Here is a 20,450-nt window from a genome sequence, read left to right as displayed (position 1 = left end):
CAGATCATTTCCACCTGATGTTCTTTTTCAGACACCTCAAAATAGTGCAACTGGATGACACTGAATGTCAAGGGATGAATTCATGGTGTACACCCCCATGACTGGAATGAAGAAAAGAGAGGGGGAGAGAATGTACTTTCTTTGGTCTTGGAGATGGATTTTTCCACTGTGAATACTGCAGTTTGGTTTTCGGGTTGCAGCCACAGATCTGATTCTCATCATAGGTAGCCTCGACATAAAGGTTAGGGGAACCTGAGCCTGTTACATATCCTTACAGGATATGTAAGGTGTACAGATGAGTAGGCTCGTACAAAGCTTACAACCCCCCTCCACCTCACCCTCCTCCGCCACCCCATCTTACACCGTGTCTGAGTAATGCCATCAGTCCACGTTCCCTCTCTTTTCTGTTTCTGTAGCTTATAAGTCCCCTTTGTACTCTGTCTTATGTACTTTCCTGAAGAGGAATACAGTTGATAGCCAAAATATAGAATCTTCTTTCATTCAAAGTTTATTTTCTCCGACTGTGGGTTTCTTGTGTGATATCCTTACAGATTTAATATGCTGCTTCTGCTCTAGGGTGAAGATTCCTGGCACAAACCTGGCAGTGAAGAGGTGCATATTCACGAGAGAAGACTCGAATCAAAATGACACATTGACGTTGGTAATTTCATTGATGGCAAGCTGATGATCCTGATATTCAACTTACACAATTTCCTTTATATTTATAGGTGCTGTCTTACTGAAGGCTATACTAACCTCTCCTCTAGTAACTCTTTCCCTCTTAAAGAGCACATACCATTTAAAACACATCAGGTACATTGCTTCAGGACTTCAACACTTCAAGGGTTTCTTGCAGGTCTTCTTAATATGACACAGAATCTAACATTTGCTTTCTGCTAAAGTCAGGTCCATACTAAAATCACATCAGAGCACACAAACATGGGTGGAATCGGAAATGTACTGGTCTCGCATTTGCTTAGTTGTCGGTTTGAATCCTGCACTCCTCTCAGATTCCCATCAGTGACTGTAAATTACCTGCCCCAACAGTCCAAGCACACAGGGCAAAGGTGATGGCTTCAGCTGTAGCTATGGATCTCCTGGTGTAGGCTCCTCCCCACCACCACCTTCATCTGCTCTCGGGGATTTCTTCAAACATATCTAGTAAAACTTCTTAAGAGCTACGGCATGGACCGTTTGTGTACACAATTCTGCATCCAGTAAAAGTTTGAACCAGTCTTATAACCTATAGGATGATACCACAAATATCAGGGAATATATAATAAGATTCAAATAAAAGATTTAATTCATTCATTAACAACATTTAAAAATCTTACATGGCTACCTCTCTTGTAAGGGAGAAAAAGCCTTTGATGCTGTTCAATTTATATGTGGATGGGTGGCGCGAGAGGTGAATGCAAGGGTAGTGGGTCAGGGATTGGAGATGGTTAAAGAAAATGGAGAAAAGTGGGAGATAAGACAGTTGTTGTTTGCTGACGACACTGTGCTTGTAGCAGGATCAGAGGAAGGATTGAGCAAATTAGTGACAGAGTTTGGGAAGATGTGCAAAAGAAGGAAGTTGAAGATGAAGGTGGGTAAAAGTAAGGTGATGAGATGTACAAGGGGGGAGAGTGGCAGCAGACTGGAAGTGAGTATCAAGGGAGAGAGACTGGAGGAAGTGGATAGTTTTAGATACTTGGGTGCAAATGTGGCAGGAAAGGGAGGAATGGGGGTGGAGGTAGAATGTAGATTGAGAGAAGCGAGTAAATGCCTTGGGGGATTAAAAAGTGTAATGAGAAATAGACATTTGGGAATGGATGCTAAGAGATTGTGCTGACAGCACTGTACAAGGCAGAAACATGGAACATAAGGGAGGAAGAGTTTGAATGTGTTCGAGATAAAAATGAATGATAAGTATAATAGGGGTTACTTGGCTAGATAGAGGGAGAAATGAGGAGGTGAGGAGGAGAACAGGGGAGGAAAGTGAGTTGGGAGATAGGGTTGATGAAAGAGTATTGGGATGGTTTGGACAGGTGGAAAGAATGAGTGAAGAAAAATTAGTAAAAGAGGTGTGGAAGGCAGAGGTGGAAGGAGTGAACATGAGGGGGTGACTTAGGATGAGATGGATGGACGGGGTAAAAGGGGCATTGGGAAAGAGGGGAATGTCTGTTGTGGAAGGATGGGATAGGACAGAGGATAGGGGTGAATGGAGAAGGGTTGTGTATGGATGATGTTGTGATGCATGAAGGGGAGTGTGTGGGGGCTGGGGGCTGAGGGACTATGTATGAGAAATAAAATGACAGCACGAAGGGATTTCTCCCAGTCTTCTTTTCTGCACGAGAGGACAGACAGGAGGGGTGTCCCCAAATTAATGAAGAGGCCTTGCTGTGGATGTGCTGTGTCCTGCGACATCGCTCCTGACCCTGGGCAATGGACAAGATGCAGGGATGACTTGTCATCCAGGTGCCAAGATATGAGGGAGTGAAGAGGGTAGAGGGAAGTTGGGTATGTAGGGGATGAAATGGGTGGCAGTGGTTTCTAGGCCTGTCTTTTGGCTACCTCCCATGTAAGGGGGGCAAAAAGCCTTTGGCATATGTATGTATGTATGTGTATGTAAAAATCTTCCATGGTCATGAAGGGCAAGCTATAAAAATCTAAAGCTTAATTTCTCATATATTGTATTTTATAATCTTTCTCTTTTTCATTGGTGAAGGATAGGAGTTTTTACCAAAGTTCTCACTTTCAAATGAATCCAAAGCATCAATAGCCCGAGTGTCCATGATTTCTGCTTTCAAAGTGTTCTGCTCATTCTCTGCCTGAAATTGAAAAAAGATAAACTTAGTCACAGCAGTGATAACTGTTATCTAACCATAAAAAAACAATTTATATGGACATGTATATTGCGATTGTGCCAACAGCACTGTATGGGGCAGAAACATGGAACATAAGAGAGGAAGAGAGAAGGAGTTTGAATGTGTTTGAGATGAGGTGTCTGAGAAGTATGATGGGGGTTACTAGGTTAGATAGAGTGAGAAATGAGGATGTGAGGAGGAGAATGGGGGTGGAAAGGGAGTTGGGAGATATGGTTGATGAAAGAGTATTAGGATGGTTTGGACACATGGAAAGAATGAGTGAAGAAAGACTAGTAAAAGAGGTATGGAAGGCAGATGTGAAGGGAGTGAACATGAGGGGACATCCTAGGATGAGGTGGATGGATGGGGTGACGGGGGTTTTGGGGAAGAGGGGAATGTCTGTTGAGGAAGGACGGGAGAGGACAGAAGATGGGTGAATGGAGAATGGTTGTATATGGATGATGTTGTGATGCATGAGGTGGAATGGGCGGGGGGATGGGGGGTGAGGTAGTATGTGTGAGCAAAATTTGATGCAGCCCGAGGGATTTCTCCCCGTCCTCTCCTTTTATGCATGGGGGGACGGAGAGGGGGGGTCGCCGATTTAATTAAGCGGCCTTGCTGTGGAATGTGCTGTGTCTTGCGACACTGCTTCTGACCCAGGGCAGTGGACAAGGTGCAGGGATGACCCGTCTTCCAGGAGGTGCTAAGATAAGAGGGAGGGTGGAGGGGTGTGGAGTGTATTCAGGGATGGAATGGGTGGGAATGATTTTATGCCTTTTGCTTTTTGACTACCTCCCTTGTAAGAGGGAGAAAGCCTTGGTATATGTATGTATGTATGTATGTATGCATATTGTGATGCATCACTGTATATCAGGGAGCCTAATATGCACACAAATATTTGACTCATATTGAAGAGGGGATGGAGAAGGGGGTTTACCGATTTAATGAAGGGGCCTTGTTGTGGATGTGCTGTGTCTTGTGACACTGCTTCTGACCCAGGGCAGTGGGCAAGATGCAGGGATGACCCGTCATCCAGGTGCCAAGATAAGAGGGAAGAAGGTGGAGGGGAGTGGAGTATGTTGGGGATGGAATGGGTTGGAGTGGATTTTATGCCTTTGTTTTTTGGCTACCTCCCTTGTAAGAGGGAAAAGCCTTTGGTATATGTATTTCTATGAATAGAGATTTCTTCTATCACAAAATGATGTGTCTTTGGTCTGTCTAGGCCCTCATATTGACCCTAAAATATCACCTGGATGCTACCGAGCAGCTTCCCCACAATAACATGCAGCCAATACCCCGTAGAGGATAAATAAATTTCAACATTTTAAGAGTGCAACAACTGTATCTTGACATAGTGCAAATCTAGAGAAGACTACATACCTGCACTTCAGGACAGTCCTTTCTGAGATGTTCAACTGAGCCACACTGTTTACATGCTCCTCCTTTGGGATATAAACCTCTTGGGTTATCAGGGCATTCCTTAGCAATATGTCCTGACTCCCTGCAGACGAAGCAGACAGCATGAGAAAATTCTGATCCTTTTCTCTTGACTGTACACTGTCGACTCATGTGTTCTGTGGAGCCACACTGAAATGAGAAAAGTACATATCTGAATCTCTTCCAATCTTAAGGGAATTTTTTTGTTCTGGCTTATCAATCGATATGTCACCTCAGATTTCTGTTGCAGGAGATCCAGAACGCCTAGGTAACTGGCAACAGCAATCAGGCAGAGCCATTGGTCACTCGGGGAAGTAATTTAGTGTTATTGTCTAGGGATGGTTAATGTGATATGAAGCAGTGAAAGATGAGGTACTCAGTGCCCTTTTTTGAAGATTGCTTCTACGGCAGATTGATTCTGTAGCCAGGCCCATTCTGTGTTGGTACTTAAGAGCTGGATGACATCCTGAACACAAGTGTGCTGATGTGGTTCTTGTTTCTTTTAAGAATGTGAGAAACTGATTCTCACTGCTTGGGACACACTAGGATAGCATGGCTGGTGGTCCCTGGGTGGCCCCTTCTCGACGAGAGCAAACCAAAACAACATTAAATTTTGCTAGGCAAGGTTTTTTCCTAAAAGGCCCTGTTGACAGCCCTCTGATGACATCAGCGTCCCCTTACTGCAATATGATTGGTCAAATGTGTTTTAACATTGATTTCTGGGCCAATCATGTTATCCCTAGATTTATGATTGGTCAAATGTGTTTTAATATTGATTTCAGGGCCAATCATGTTATCCCTAGAGGGAGGGGCTTAGCAGTACCGTGGTGTATTAAGTTGAATAGAGTAGGAACACACAGTCTTAAGACAGCTGCCCTAAGGCAAGTAGCGACAGTGAACTCCCACAACATTATACACACACTCTAACACGTTTAATACATTATATAAACAAAGAAATGTATACAAATAGTTTGTCCTCTTCCCCTAGTATTATCCTAAGTTCACTATCTCCCAGGGAACAGGAGAAGTGTAACAAGAAGCCTTTTTTTTTCTGTGAGGCTGATGTAATGGGGAAGGTGGGGTGAAGTTAGTATAGTATTGAGTTCTGTTGCCTGTCTACAAAATCTTGTTTGGAGATCTCGTTTGTATATTTTTGTGTGGATGTATTGTATGGTATAGGTTGTTGTATATGTTAAGAGTAGTATATTTTTCTCTCTCTCTTTTATAATGTTCTGCTGGTTGTGCTTGTGTGATGGAATGGGTGAATGAGGTTGAGAGCTCTAACATAGAATTCTGTTCTTCTCATTTTCATATATCCTAGGAATGGTTTTGGTGCATCTTGTTCCTATTCTCAATGCTTTATTTTGTATAGTTTGTAAAATGTCTTGTTTTGATGACTGTTGTGAACCAAGCTGTGGAAGTGTAGTTGACAATGTAGTAATTTTTGTTTTTTCTAAGTAACCTTGAGTGTTCTTAGCTCCTATTTTGTTGTTGCTATGCTGGGTTATCACTGTCTGATGATCTGCATAGGTGAATGTATTTTCCCATGTCTTAAACTTGAATCACATCTCTGAGTATTAGGGGTCGGCTTATTCACCTGATTGACTTGTATGCTGGCATATATGGCAAGTAGTAGTAGTTGTGTATGATGATTTCATATTGACATAATCAACAACCTACATCCCCAGAGAACTCGACTTAGCTTAGGACATGACTTCATGATGAAAGGGCACTATTCAAATCATTCTAAAAACTGCAGAACACACTAGAATTACCTTATAACAGAGGTCATTACCCTCTGAATTGTAGGGAACCCCCTGATTGAGCACAGTTGGACATGAGGAGACAAAGTGGCCTGGCTGCCGACATTTGAAACAAACAAGTTTCTTTTCATTCTTGAGCACCCTTTCTTCTTTACGACGTTGTAGCTTAATCACAGCATTAATTTCTTCCTTTGGTACACCCTCGGATGTGAGTCTTTCTGAAATATAATTTCCAAAATGTTGTGACTGACAAGAAGTAAATACACAATGAAGACAAAGTAAAATTGAGCAGTAAATAATAAAATGTGAGCATATACTGTTGATGGGCATCTGGGAAACTGAGGCAAGTTTATCTGCCATCAATAACCTTACTTCAATTTGCAGATGTAGCCCAGAAATGCAGCCTTAATGGCTGGCACTGTCTCCAGACAAGGCTGCAGTACTTTCTTTCAGTTTTTACATTCCCTTCCTCACATAACAGACGACACCCAGCAATTGAGGACCCCATTCTCCTACTTATTGGTGAGAAACAGTTCCACATTCATATACAAGACAAGAGTCCTGTGATCTATGGGTCAGGAAAAGGACAGAAGATAGGGGTGAGTGGACAATGGATGTATATGAATGATGATGTGATGCACGGAAGAAAGTGGGTGGGGGGATGGGGGGGTTAGGATTTCTCCCTGTCTTCTCTTTTTCTGCATGAGGGGACTGAGAGGGGTGGGGTGGGGGTTGCCAATTAAGTGAAGTGGCCTTGTGGATGTGCTGTGTCTTGCTGCACTGATTCTGCAAGATGCAGGGATGACCTGTCATTCAGGAGCAGCCAAGAGAAGAGGAGGGGAGGGAGGGGTGGTGAATGGGTATGGAGTGGGTGGGGATGAAATGGGTGGGAGTGGTTTTCATGCTTTTGAATCTGGCTACCACCCTTGTAAGTGTTGGTATATGTATGGATAAACATTTCTCTCTACACTACATATTTTTGCTGTCATGGGTTGATTGACTAAGAGGCACCCACACACACCTTTCTTTACCTTGTAATACTGTAGAGCTATGGGGAGAACTGGCAACACATTGTTTCCATGTTTTGGGTAAAATTTTGGTGGCTTTGGCACCGTTTCTCACAAACTATTTTTTTTTTATAATTCCAATAAGATGGTATATACGTGCACAATAATAATGGGTATAGCCTATATCTTTCATAATATGTATGGAAAATAAGAATGAAGCAGAAACATGGAACATGAGAGAGGAAGAGAGAAGGAGTTTGAATGTGTTTGAGATGAAGTGTCTGAGAAGTATGATGGGGGTTACTAGGCTAGATAGAGTGAGAAATGAGGAAGTGAGGAGGAGAACAGGGGTGGAAAGGGAGTTGGGAGATAGGGTGGATGAAAGAGTATTAGGATGGTTTGGACACATGGAAAGAATGAGTGAAGAAAGACTAGTAAAGGAGGTATGGAAGGCAGATGTGGAGGGAGTGAACATGAGGGGACGTCCTAGGGTGAGGTGGATGGATGGGGTGAAGGGGGCTTTGGGGAAGAGAGGAATGTCGGTTGAGGAAGGACGGGAGAGGACAGAAGACAGGGGTGAATGGAGAATGGTTGTATATGGAAAATGCTGTGATGCATGAGGTGGATTGGACGGGGGGATTGGGGTGAGGTAGTGTGTGTGAGCAAAATTTTTTTGACGCAGCCCGAAGGGATTTCTCCCCGTCCTCTCCTTTATATGGGGGGACGGAGAGGGGGGGTCGCCGATTTAATGAAGCGGCCTTGCTGTGGATGTGCTGTGTCCTGCAACACTGCTTCTGACCCAGGGCAGTGGACAGGGTGCAGGGATGACCCGTCATCTAGGAGGTGCTAAGATGGGAGGGAGGGTGGAGGGGTGTGGAGTGTTTTCGGGGATGAAATGGGTGGGAATGTTTTTGTGCCTTGTCCTTTTTGGCTACCCCCCTGGTAAGGGGAAAAAAAGCCTTGGTATATGTATGTATGTACAACCTTACCCTATCAACTCTCTTGCATTTGGCCTGTATATCACAGTTACAGATGTAATGCAAATAAGAGAACTTTTTATGCTATCTCAAGATGAAGCATGGAGAAAAAAAAAAAAAGCGATTGGAAGCATGTACCTGATCTATACTGTACATTGGACTGTTGATGTATGGGTTAAATGTGTTTAAGATGAAATATTCGAGAGGTATGGTAGGAGTTCAAGGTGAGGAGAGTTATGATAGGAAGGGAGCTGGCATATGGACTTGATGAAAAAATGCCGGGATGGTTTGGCGTGTGGAAAGAATGTGCGAGGAAAAACGAACAAGAGGCATGTGGAAGGCACAAGTTGATGGGATGAAGCGGAAGGGAAGACTAAGAACGAGATGGATAGATGGATGGGGTGAAGGGGTCCATGAATAAAAGAGGATTGTCAGTTAAGCAGGGAAAGAAGGCAAGGGAGAGGAGTGAGTGGAGAACGGTTATCGACTCATCCCTATAGGATTTCTCCTTATCTTCCCTATGTTCACACGAGTGGACACATAGGAAGTAATGCCATGTAAATGAAATGGAAATAGTAAGGCCCTGCTGTAGATGTGCTGTGTCTTGCTGCATTGCTTTTGACTTGGACAGTACGCAGAGGACAGCGATGATGCTTCATCCATGTGGAGTTGAGATAAAAGGGAAACAAATGGACGATGGATGGGAGTGGAATAGGTACATGCCTTGGACAGCCACCTTCTTTATAAGGGGAAGGAAGCATTTTGGTATACAGATAATTTCACTTGTGACATATGAGTAAAATAATGGAAAAAAAAATTATATATATATATATATTGGCTGCTCCCACTGGATACAATTACTATTGATATCTTTGTTATTAAATTTCCTTTTTTGTGAAAAATGATGTAAATGCTTTAATACTTGTATTCAACTATTAGGGGAGAGCATTTTATAAGCTATTACTTCTGCTCTCTCCTTTTCAACAAATTAATATTTAAATGTATGTATATATGTACATCTTCAACATGAAAATGTAATGTGTGATATTTTGTTGAATAAACTGCTAAATTGAATTGGAAATATATATATATATATATATATATATATATTCAAATATACACAACCAAAAATATATTCAATCTGAGCATCTTGGTTTTTAAACACAATCTTGAGATTTACCTTTAAGCTGTTTCAGTCTCTCTGCAGATTCCACTTTGACCCAATAGCCATCAAACTTGACCATGTCTCCTCTCTGTTCTGTGTAATTTATGCCAAGACTTCTGCCAGGTTTCTTAGGTCTCCTTGGAGTCTCTCTTCTGTCATACATGTTCCTTCCGCTATCCTTATTTTTTTTCTGACCTTCAGCGATGAGTGACATCTTTAGTTGCCGGTGTTCATTTCGTTTTATCTTCTTCATTTCTCTGTTAAGCTTGAGCTGTTCTTCTGCAGTCAGGTCATCTTGATTTCCATCACCCCTAAGTTCCTTGATTTTCTTTATCTTGTTCTGCTTAATTGCATGAAGTTTGGATACTTCAGTTCTCCTTACCCAATAACCATCAAATTCAGTCATTGTATTATTCTCCTCAAACTTAAGAGGAACAAATTCTTTTTCTTTTGATACCCAATTTTTATTTTGTCTAGCATGTGGTTGGTCATCTACTTTCTCTTCTTCCTTATCATCCTCTTGCACTGGATTTCCTTGTAACACAGCCTTGGGGACCAAACAGTTCTTTTGCAGTGATTCATCTTGACCCTCAGCATCTTTGCATAGTCCGTTCATTTCCGTCTTGGCCTCCAATGATCCATTGGCTTCTGGCTCCTTGGCTTTCAGTTTATTACTTCTCTTATTTTTCTTCTTTAATTTATTGGCACCAGCATCTGTTTTTGTGGTTGTGTCAGTATCTTCCTTGTTAATACCTTCTTGCTTGTTTTCTGGTAAGAGAGCTTTCTGTTCCAACACCAATTCCATTCTGAGTTCTTTGTGAGCCTTTCTCTTCATTTTCATCATCTTCCTCCGCATCTGCCAAGAAAAGGTGCACAAAATATTTACACCATAAGAACAAACATAATTTTGTGATTCTTTTCAAAAATGCTCTAAGTCTATCTATTTATACAAGGACCTTTTTCCCTTATAAGGGAGGTGGCTACCCAAGACATGCACCCACTCCCATCCTCCACCCTATGTTTCCCTCTCATCTTAGCTCCTCTTGGATGAAGGGTCATCTCTGTCTCCTGGCCACTGCCCAGGTCAGAAGCAAGATGCTGTAATGACTATCATCTATTTCTTATTTGTTTTATCATTTGTCTGTTTATTATTATTCGCTTGATTCTCATTTATTCTAAGTTGTCAATTTGGCACCTCCTGGATGATGGGTCATCCCTGCATCCTGTCCACTGCCCTGGGTCAGAAGCAGTGTTGCAAGACACAGCACATCCACAGCAAGGCCGCTTCATAAATTGGGCGACCCTCCCTCTCTGTCCCCTCTTGCAGAAAAGGATAAGAGGGGGAGAAATCCCTTCGGGCTGCATCAAATTTTTTCTCATACATACTTCCTCATCCCCCACTCACTCCCCTTTATGCATCACAGCATCATCCATACACAACCCTTCTCCATTCACCCCATCTTCTGTCCTCTCCCATCCTTCCTCAACAGACATTCCTCTCTTTTGTAATGCCCCTTTCACTCCATCCATCCATCTCATCCTAGGACGTCCCCTCATATTCCCTCCTTCCACACCTCTTTTACTAATCTTGCTTCACTCATTCTTCCCATGTGTCCAAACCATCCTAATGCTCTTTCATCCAGGAGGTGCCAAGATAAGAGGGAGGGAGGAGGGTGGAGGGGATTGGAATATGTAGGGAATGGAATGGATGGGAGTGGTTTCTATGCCTTTTTCTTTTTGGCTACCCCCGTGTAGGGGGGAAAAACCCTTTGGTATTTGTATGTATGTATGTATATATATATATATATATATGTCAATTTATTATTATTTACTATTCACCTGTTTGTTTATTATTCAACTATACCTACATACATACATATACCAAGGCTTTTTCCCCTTTACAAGGGAGGTATCCAAAAAGGAAGAGGCATAAAATCATTCCCACCCATTCCATCCCTAAATACACTCCACACCCCTCCACCCTCCCTCTCATCTTAGCACCTCCTGGATGACGGGTCATCCCTGCACCTTGTCCACTGCCCTGGGTCAGAAGCAGTGTCGCAAGACACAGCACATCCACAGCAAGGCCACTTCATTAAATCGGCGACCCCCCTTCTCCGTCCCCCCATGCATAAAAGGAGATGGGGAGAAATCCCTTCGGGCTGCATCAAATTTTGCTCACACTATACCTATGCATTTATCTATGTATTTTATTTACATTATTATAGTTTTTATTTATTCATTCATCTGTTTATCTATCATTATTATGATTTTTTCCACATCCGACCTAGATATGGACCAAAAGGTCTCCTGCCAGCATGCTCTGCCTTTGTAAACAAGACACAGTACATCCACGGCAGGGGTGCTTCATTTATGTGGCAACACCACTTCCTGGTAACATGTGGAAAACAGAGAAGATGGAAATTCACTTGAGTATATGTATTTACCTAACTGTAGGAAAAGAGCAACGTTCGTTGGATCCCATCTCCTATTCTCTAATTTTCTAACATACCTAGACTCAAACTCATGTACGGTTCCAATTTAAACTATATTTTTGATTTCCATATTTAGATTTGAACTCGTGTATTGTTTGAGCTTTGGCTATATCACCTAAGCTATTCCACATATTTATGCATCTATCTGGATAACTGTATTTCTTCATGTGTTCAAAAAGACAAAATAAATACTTGTACATATCTCAGATTTTCATTAATTCACTTTCCATAATTTCCTTGACATTAAATTTTTTTCCAGCAAAACATCACTTCTTTCATCACTCAAACTCTATCTACCCATCCACACAATCACATATTTGTCATTTACTGGACGAAGATACCCAACACACTGGCCTATAATTCCAAGGATCCAATATCCTTTCTTGGAAATAGGCAATCATGACTGTTTTCTATATTCTTAGGAAAATGACATGTTGAAGTTTTTACATATATACACACATTAACAAAGGCTTTTTTCCCCTTACAAATGAGGTAGCTAAAGTCAAAGGCATAAATCCACCCCTACCCACTTCACCCCCACATATTCCACTCCCATTCACCATCCCTCCCTCTCTTTCCTTGGCTCCTCCTGGATGACTGGTCATCCCTGCATCTTGCTTTATTTAATTGGTGACCCCCCTCCCTCTCCATCCCCTCATGCAGAGAGAAGACAAGAAGAAATCCCTTTGGGCTGCGTCAAAATATCATTCGCACATACTCCCTCACCCCACCCCCCAACCCACTCCCATGCATCACAGCATCATTTATAAACAACCATTCTCCACTCATCCCTATCTTCTGTCTTTTCCCTTCCTCAAGAGACATCCCCCTCTTTCTCAATACCCTTTTTACCCAATCCATCCATCTCATCCTTGGTCACCCCCTCATGTTCACTCTCTCCACATCTGCCTTCCACACTTCTTTTACTAATCTTCTTTACTCATTCTTTCCATGTGTCCAAACCATCTCAATACTCTTTCATCCACCCTATCAACTCTTCCCACCCCTGCTCTCCTCTTTGTTTCTCACTCTATCCAGCCTAGTAACCCCTTCCATACTTCTCAGGCATTTCATTTCGAACACATTTAAACTCTTCCTCTCTTATGTTCAATGTTTCTGACCCAAACAGTGCTGTTAGCATAATCCCCCCTTCATACAGTCTCCTCTTAGCATCCATTCCCATATATCTATTTCTTATTACACTTTTTAATCCCCCCAGGGCATTTATTTGCTTCTCTCAATCTACATTCTACCTCCACCTCCACTTCTCCCTTTCCCACCACATTAACCCCCCAAGTATTTAAAGATATCCACTTCCTCCAGTTTTTCTCCCTTAATATTCACTCTCAATTTGCTGCCACCCTTGTACATCTCAACACCTTACTTTTATCTTCAACTTCTTTCTTTCACACACCTTCCCAAAATGTCACTTTCTTAATCCCTCCTCTGATCCTGCTACAAGTGCAGTGTTGTCAACAAACAACAATTGGCTTATCTCCCTTTTTTCTCCATTTTCTTTAACCATCTCCAATCCCCATCCCATTCATGTATAAATTGAACAGCCATGGTGACATGACACATCCCTGCCAAAGTCCCACCTTTACCTCAAACCACTCACTCTCTCTATTTCTAATTCTAACACAGGCTCTCTCAAACCTTACCTAAAACAATGGCAAGTCCCAAATTAAAGCTTAGTGGTGACACCTTTCCTTGGAGGGGGGGGGGGGGGGAAGAGACGAGAGAGAGAGAGGGGGGGGGAGAGGTTAACTGGCACAGCTGGTATGAGAAACACATATGCAACAGGTGCACAAACATCCACTCCTAACTTTTTCTCAATTTCTAAGGACATAAAATCAACACATAATCACATGTTGAGACTACAATACATTCTTCTTGCAGGATTTGATTATATATTACTAAATAATTTCATCTTGCTTTGCATGTTTCACAAGTGTGAATTTGTTAGGCATAACACTAACTCAAGAGAAACCTGTTCACTATAATTTCCTACTGCGTTGTTCTCAATGTTTAATGTTTGATATTACACAAAAAATATGTGCCTATGCCACCATACAAAATATCAGCTTTATACTTAGTTATAAAAACATTTGATACATGAATTAATGTAGCTCATCATTTCCTACCAGAATATATATTCATTTAGCCCAATGACAGAGCATTAATAAATAGTTACTCACCTCTTTTTCCTCGATGCCTTCTGACTTCAGTGACGCCTTTAGTGATTTCAGACTTTCTACCACATCTGTCTTAACCCAGAATCCTTCAAATCGAGTCATGCGCTCACCTTCTTCATAAGGCAGATCAAAATAAAGGCGCTCCTTCCCATCCTTAAACACTTTCACTCTCTGACCTTTATCATTCAAAATAAATTCTGGTTTATCTCCCTCTTCACTCTTCTTTTCCAGTTTAAGTTTTTTCTTCTCTCTTCTACTTAGTGTTTTCTCTTCATGACCGTTTTCCATTTGCTTATCTTCACTATCTGGACTAAGATCTTCTACACTGCTGTTTTGCAGAACTTTGCTGTCTTCATTATCTGGATCTTCAACCTTGTTTTCAGCATCACCAGGACCTTCATTTGCTTTGCCATTTTCTGAAACTTCTACTTCTTGTTTCTTCTTCTTCTTCTTTTCTTTCACTACTGAGGTAACTTCATCATCTGTCCCTGTCTGCAGCTTCATCTCCTCCCATGGTGTCGGCTCTTCTAGCTGTCTTTTGTTTGAACCCTTAGATCCCTCTGCCCGTGCAAACCTAACCATCTTCTATATCTGAAATAATTAATCCAGAATTAATAAACCTGTCCCACCACGAACATTAGATATCACATATTGCAAAGTATGAAGTCATGATACTCTAATGTCAGCAGGAATGTACTCCAAGGTAGAACCAACCCAACCCTACTTTATACACATTAAAACCCAATTAACCCCTTCACTCCGGGCCAAAATCTCGTGGGCAGCATTAGCTGCCAGACGTGCGATGTTGCGTCATAATACTTGCATTATATAAAATAAAGTGACCGCTGTATTTAGCTCGTTCTCTTTCACCCGTGAATTTCTATAACCATAGAAAATATGATGAAGCCAGTTTACAGAGTATGGGGGTCATGCAGGTACAACTACAATAAATATAATCAAGACGCCAACATCGGCATCCTCGTGTACCCACTTACTCCTCATGATGCCTACATAGGCATCATCGTATCGAAGGGATTAACCACTTCAGTACGAGTCAAATTCTTGTGTGCAGCATCGGGTACCATATGTACGATTCACCACTATTCGCATTATAAAACAAAGCCATTGCTGTATTACTTGTTCTTTCACTCTGAGTAACAATAAACACGGAAAAAGAGATCAAACCAGTTCACAGAATCTGGGCGTGACAATCAGTCTCTTAACCGGGCCTAAGATCTCTTTCTATTAACTTGTACGATTTCCTTACACTTTTTCATACATGGGGAGCTGTCAACTGGTGACATCTCCCCTCTCCCTACCTCTTTCAGCAAATGATACAGGCCAATTTACACTGAGCATTCAGCAGCACCAATAAGTTATCCAACATGTTGTTTGTAGTGCCATGGTGGGCTTTTCCAATACTCTGAGAGGATAGAAATTCATATACAGGCTTTGTTTCTTAATCATACTTATACTTTACTTGGTACACATTTCTTAAGGGGACTGGAGACCAGGATTTTTTTCCCCCTTTTACTTTAGAAAAGCCAATTTATAGCCACCCTCGCATGATCAGATTCAGAAGAGAGTGCTTGTCCCATGCTTATTGCCTGACTCAAGAGTCGAAGATGATCAATGCGCTGAGTACTTGAGTATTTGTATGGTTTTTGGCTCATGTGAATTAGGTATAGCTTTAGGTTTGGTAAGGTAGGTTAGATTTTTCAGGTTAAGCCAGTTAGGTTTGGTTACTTTTTTTGATTGCTTTTACTCAAATTCTTCAGGAAATATATACCTCTACTTTTGTTTAAACTGGAATCTAAGCAGTTTTAACTCCTTTCATATGACGACACATACAAAGATGTCATGAGGTGAGTGGGTAAGCTAGGATGCCGGTGTTGGCATTTTGATTATATAATATTTTATAGCTGTAGCCAAGTGACCCCATATTCTGTGAACTGTGTGATCATATTTTCTGTGGTTATTAATGTTCAGAGTGAGAGCAAGTAATACATCTATAACTTTATATTTCATAATATGAGTATTGTGATGTATCATGCAATCATTGTACACCATGCAGCTGATACTACCAACGAGAATTTGACTCGCACTGAAGAGGTTAAGCTTTGCCTTCTGGGGGAAATGACTAGTTTCTGCCATTGTACCTCTCCCCTAAACCCCCCGAATCACGACAGGTTGCCCCCCCCCCCTGCTCAAGATAATTCTGGTGGAAGGGGGGGGGTATCTCAGAAAGCAGTGATGTCCAATAGATGTCAAGGTCACGGTTGTTTGACTCGCATTACAAATAGGGAGAAAAACTTATTTCACAAAAATAATAGTGCCCGCGATGAAACTTCACATATTCCCACATATATTGATACTCAAAATCAAAATTCTCCCCTTTTATAACAGACCAAATGGCCCTTGTGAGGAGGGACAGCATTATTGGCAGCAGCGGTAAAGCTGTGAGGATTGACTTCAGAACTTCTCCAAGTAAACCAAGTAAGTAATACAACAGCACTTGACAACCAATTGATCAATATTTTCTGGGTAATTACAATTACATTAAATTTGAGAGAAGCATATTTTTCCCAATATTAATGTATTGTGATATGCTGTTGAACTGACCTCAGTTTTTATTGAATGAAGGCTACCAACAGCCAGGAATTTAGAGCAGTTCTGTATTAAGAATAAATTCAAAAGAAAAAATAGGTTCATGAACAGCATGATTAAGAAATAAAAAGTAACAAAATTGAAAATACACATCTTTAGTGCTGCTCCTAACTTGATAAATTGACTGAAAATAGGGGGTCTGCTGCTTCTACTGTACATAGTGACATTTGGAACATGCACAAAGATAATTATATCTGACTGACAACGATATCTCAAGCTAGACAATACGATGTTGAAAACTCTTTGAAAGCTGGGCTCACCGTGACCATCCGAAGTTCTTCTAACACAAGTTCTTAGTTGGTTCACAAACTTTTTGTCTCATAGAACTGCGATTTGTACAGTATTTCAATATTGCATTACTAAATATCTATACACATACCATGTAGAATTGTCGCCACATAAAAGAAATGCTACAAACAAATATAAACTTATTTGCTCTAGCCACCTGCAGAACACGTGAGACACGACTGCCAAGCACTGCGGCACCTATACCCACCGCTCCGGGTTGTGCTAGTCGTCAGTGAGAACACAACCTACGCATTTATGATGATGCAAGCTATTGATTACTTTTACTTCCGAGATTGTAAATTATATAATATGAATAAACACGATTTTACTCATGTTGCTCAATATAAATCACAAGTAAGAAAAATTATATTTCATTCAGCAGCGGGAGATTCAAATGTATCGTGCTCCAAAATGAACAAAATGTACATTACTCTTAATATTTTTACATCCAAAAATATGTAATTTATATCATAATGATTTCTGTAAGCCTTGGTTGATGAGTGAGCATTTTGTTTCAATTATGATAAGAATATTTTTATAATGACGGTAAAATTCACCGAATACAAAAATAAATACCTCTGCGAATCATGTTTCAACATGTATCATATCCAAGGTCAGAAAATGCTTTTCACTCGCTCTACACAGTAAGATTGAGACGTCATCTGGGCGCAAATAATTTGAATTAGGAATGAATGTACGTATCTATCTGCATATATATATATATATATATATATATATATATATATATATATATATATATATATATATATATATATATTGCTGGTAACCACTAAGGAAATCGGTAGAAAACAATTTATATATATATATATATATATATATATATATATATATATATATATATATATATGTATATTGACGTAAATGGAGTAGGAAACACAGGAGTCTTAGTTTATTACTGACAAGTTTCGCAGGTATGCTTTTTCGAAGGATACCTGCGAAACTAGTCAGGAATAAACTCAGACCAAGACTCCTGTGTTTCCTACTCCACTTACGTCAACCTGTCAGAATGTCTCAATATATATATATATATTATATATATATAGATATATATATATTGTGTGTGTGTGTATATACATACATATGTATGTACAGTATATATGGGCTTGGCAATGGGATCCCCTCCTTGGGTCCTCTTCGCCAATCTATTCATGGATACAATAGAAGAAAAGGTCCTGTCTGAGAAAAAAAAATGTATTATATATATTATATAAGACAGAGTTTATTCCTGACCGGTTTCGCTTAGAGCTTCTTCAGAGGAATGATACTCCTGGATGAAGCTGGCGGTATACATAGAAGACCAGACACCACCTCAAACCTGTCACAATGTCTCTCTCTCTCTCTCTTATATATATATATATATATATATATATATATATATATATATATATATATATGTGTGTGTGTGTGTGTGTGTGTGTGTGTGTGTGTGTTGTGATAACCTTATGAAAAAGAACGTACGTACCACTACAGAAGGACCCAAGAGCCAAAGTTGGCTTACCCTTACGGCCTCAGTACATGGGCGGGCCAGAGATGATCCAAAATGGAAGGGGCATTGGAGTATCAATATAGGTGAATGAAAGGCCAACCCTATTTCCTGCCCACTGTCTGGGTTCGAGGTAATGTGGGATTGTCTTTTAAGGCGTGCATTTTCGCGCCCGCGCCATAACGCGTCCAAATTCGAAATGAGGAACGTAAGAAAACGTACACCTACGAAAAATTCGAGTTCAAATTTCGCGCGCTTCAATGGTAGAGTTTGGGTAAGTACTAGACAACAAAAAACAAGACAACTGCATAAAAATGGTGGAAATTTTTTAATATCTCCCACTTATTATTAAGGAGACAGGTAGGTCCCCAGTAATATTCACATGTTTTAAAGAAAAAATACATCTCTGTTTAGTGTGTAGTGATTCAATTCCAACAGTATAAAAAAAGTGCTCGCAGTCACGGGGAAAATTTAGGTGTATTTATTTTTTGCTCGCCTGCATTTTATTGAGCAAGACACAGCATATCAATTACACGGCGACCTTTCTTCCTCGTCCTCATATGCGAAAAATGGAGAAGACGAGGAGAAATTCCTTCAGGCAGCGACAATTGATATTCCATTCACATGCATTCGCTACTCACGCATATATATATATATATATATATATATATATATATATATATATATACTGTATATATATATGCATGTATATATTGCGTATGCATGCATAGTGCACACGTGATGGGAAGGGGGCAGGGGAGAGCACCAAATTCTGATCCCGCTTAGGGTGACAAAATAGTTTGAACCGGCCCTGCATTCACCTCTGCCCTGTTTTTGCTAGCATGCCTTCATTCATTCTTTCCAAGTGGCTAAACCAGCACAGTATTCTTTCATTTAATATGCCAGCTCCCTTTCCACCCCCGATTTCCTCCACATTGACATTTCTCATTTGATCCATTCTCGTAATATCCACCCACCAGGAAAGGACGAGCGACCTGACAGTAAATCGTAACACGCACCGACTGGTCAGCGTGACCCGACGCGGAATTGCTGGGCTGACCCAACCCAATGCGATTAGGGATGGATATACAACACGGGGGCTTGTCCACGTGGCATATTTACAGTTTCGTCGGAATGCATTACTGCATGCACGCTTTACATACATAAATGCACACCAACAATCATACACCACACCAGACCAGACACACGATTTCGTTCGACATGTTCTTCGTCAGTTGAGGCTTGTTTGGTTATAAATAATAATAAATACTTTGTTTAGTCAATTTGTAATGATACATACAAATTGGAACTCTCTGTGGATCCAGAATTGGTTCATACGTGTATCCTTGTACCATACCCACATTAAAAAACATGAGAGGACATCCAAATCCGGTAAATCTTCTTTACTCGATGTGAAATCCCCAGTGTTCGTGGCCATGTCCGAGAATGTAAACAACACTACCGACGTCATCAGTTACCCTAGCGGTGGAAAATGTAACTACGACATTGAAAAGTTCGTCTGCTATCAGGCACTTTTAAGATCATGCTATTTGGATAAAATCAAGACTATAAAATGCTAGAAACGTGCATTTTAGTGTTCTAACTTCTAAGTTATATTTTCATACATGAAATAACAAAAAATAAAGAAACCCAAAACATCATACTTGGCGAAGGAGACCGACTTAACGACTCATGTCGTTGGATGAGTCCTAAACATTGTTCAGGTTAAAAAATCTAACCCTCTCTTTATGTTACCTAACTGCTAATTATAACATTCAAGCGCTTTCAACTGAAAATATCAACACAACACTTCTTTTTCTGAATCCGAATTGTCAGCCAAGATTGCCATCTCTTCCAAGTAATTCACCCATTTATCTTTCACTAATTTCCATGCACTTTGGCTATCGCACTATCATACTGATGTACGATTCAAAGGTTCACTTAACTTTTCCAAGAAACAAAATAAAGTGGCGATATTTTGTCCACCAGTTACTCTCTATTCCTTCAGTATCAATTGATTCTATCTGGTTCTTACACAATCACTTTCGTAAAGATTAAGACATCTTTATTAATATTTTCTCTCTTCCTCAAATTCTTCTTCCT

The 20,450-nt window shown here is 40.6% G+C and overlaps 1 protein-coding gene across 4 annotated transcripts; it reads right to left on the bottom strand.

Annotated features, from left to right (window-relative positions):
• Window positions 1-1,285: 1,285 nt before the first annotated feature.
• Window positions 1,286-17,068, bottom strand: LOC143040624 (uncharacterized). 4 transcript variants are annotated; one of them, XM_076211794.1, is made up of 7 exons: window positions 16,935-17,051; window positions 16,511-16,561; window positions 13,892-14,479; window positions 9,214-10,054; window positions 6,062-6,267; window positions 4,230-4,436; window positions 1,286-2,813 (listed from the first exon to the last, which is right to left on the bottom strand). In XM_076211794.1, the coding sequence occupies exons 3-7, from the start codon at window positions 14,468-14,470 to the stop codon at window positions 2,667-2,669; spliced, it is 1,980 nt and encodes a 659-aa protein (XP_076067909.1). In that variant the 5' UTR covers window positions 14,471-14,479; window positions 16,511-16,561; window positions 16,935-17,051; the 3' UTR covers window positions 1,286-2,666. The 4 variants fall into 4 exon arrangements, with proteins under 4 accessions (XP_076067909.1, XP_076067907.1, XP_076067911.1 ...); XM_076211792.1 differs by lacking the exon at window positions 16,511-16,561 and having other exon boundaries at window positions 16,935-17,068; XM_076211796.1 differs by lacking the exon at window positions 16,511-16,561 and having other exon boundaries at window positions 17,001-17,021.
• Between the last annotated feature and the right edge of the window lie 3,382 nt (window positions 17,069-20,450).

This window comes from Oratosquilla oratoria, chromosome 29 (genome assembly GCF_046742065.1).
Source record: "Oratosquilla oratoria isolate Oo_2021 chromosome 29, ASM4674206v1, whole genome shotgun sequence".
Lineage (NCBI taxonomy): Eukaryota > Metazoa > Arthropoda > Malacostraca > Stomatopoda > Squillidae > Oratosquilla > Oratosquilla oratoria.
The sequence above is the reverse complement of the archived record's forward strand: the minus strand, read 5'-3'. Positions and strand labels throughout refer to the sequence as shown.

What these genes read in the sequence shown, in the direction of transcription:
- LOC143040624 (XM_076211792.1), bottom strand. Translation starts at nt 14,470, where the DNA reads ATGGTTAGGTTTGCACGGGCAGAGGGATCTAAGGGTTCAAACAAAAGA. An exon ending in GAGACTGAAACAGCTTAAAG is followed by an intron (nt 6,268 to 9,213) that starts GTAAATCTCAAG and finishes ATTATATTTCAG; the next exon opens with AAAGACTCACATCCGAGGGT. An exon ending in GTAATGACCTCTGTTATAAG is followed by an intron (nt 4,437 to 6,061) that starts GTAATTCTAGTG and finishes TTCTCATTTCAG; the next exon opens with TGTGGCTCCACAGAACACAT.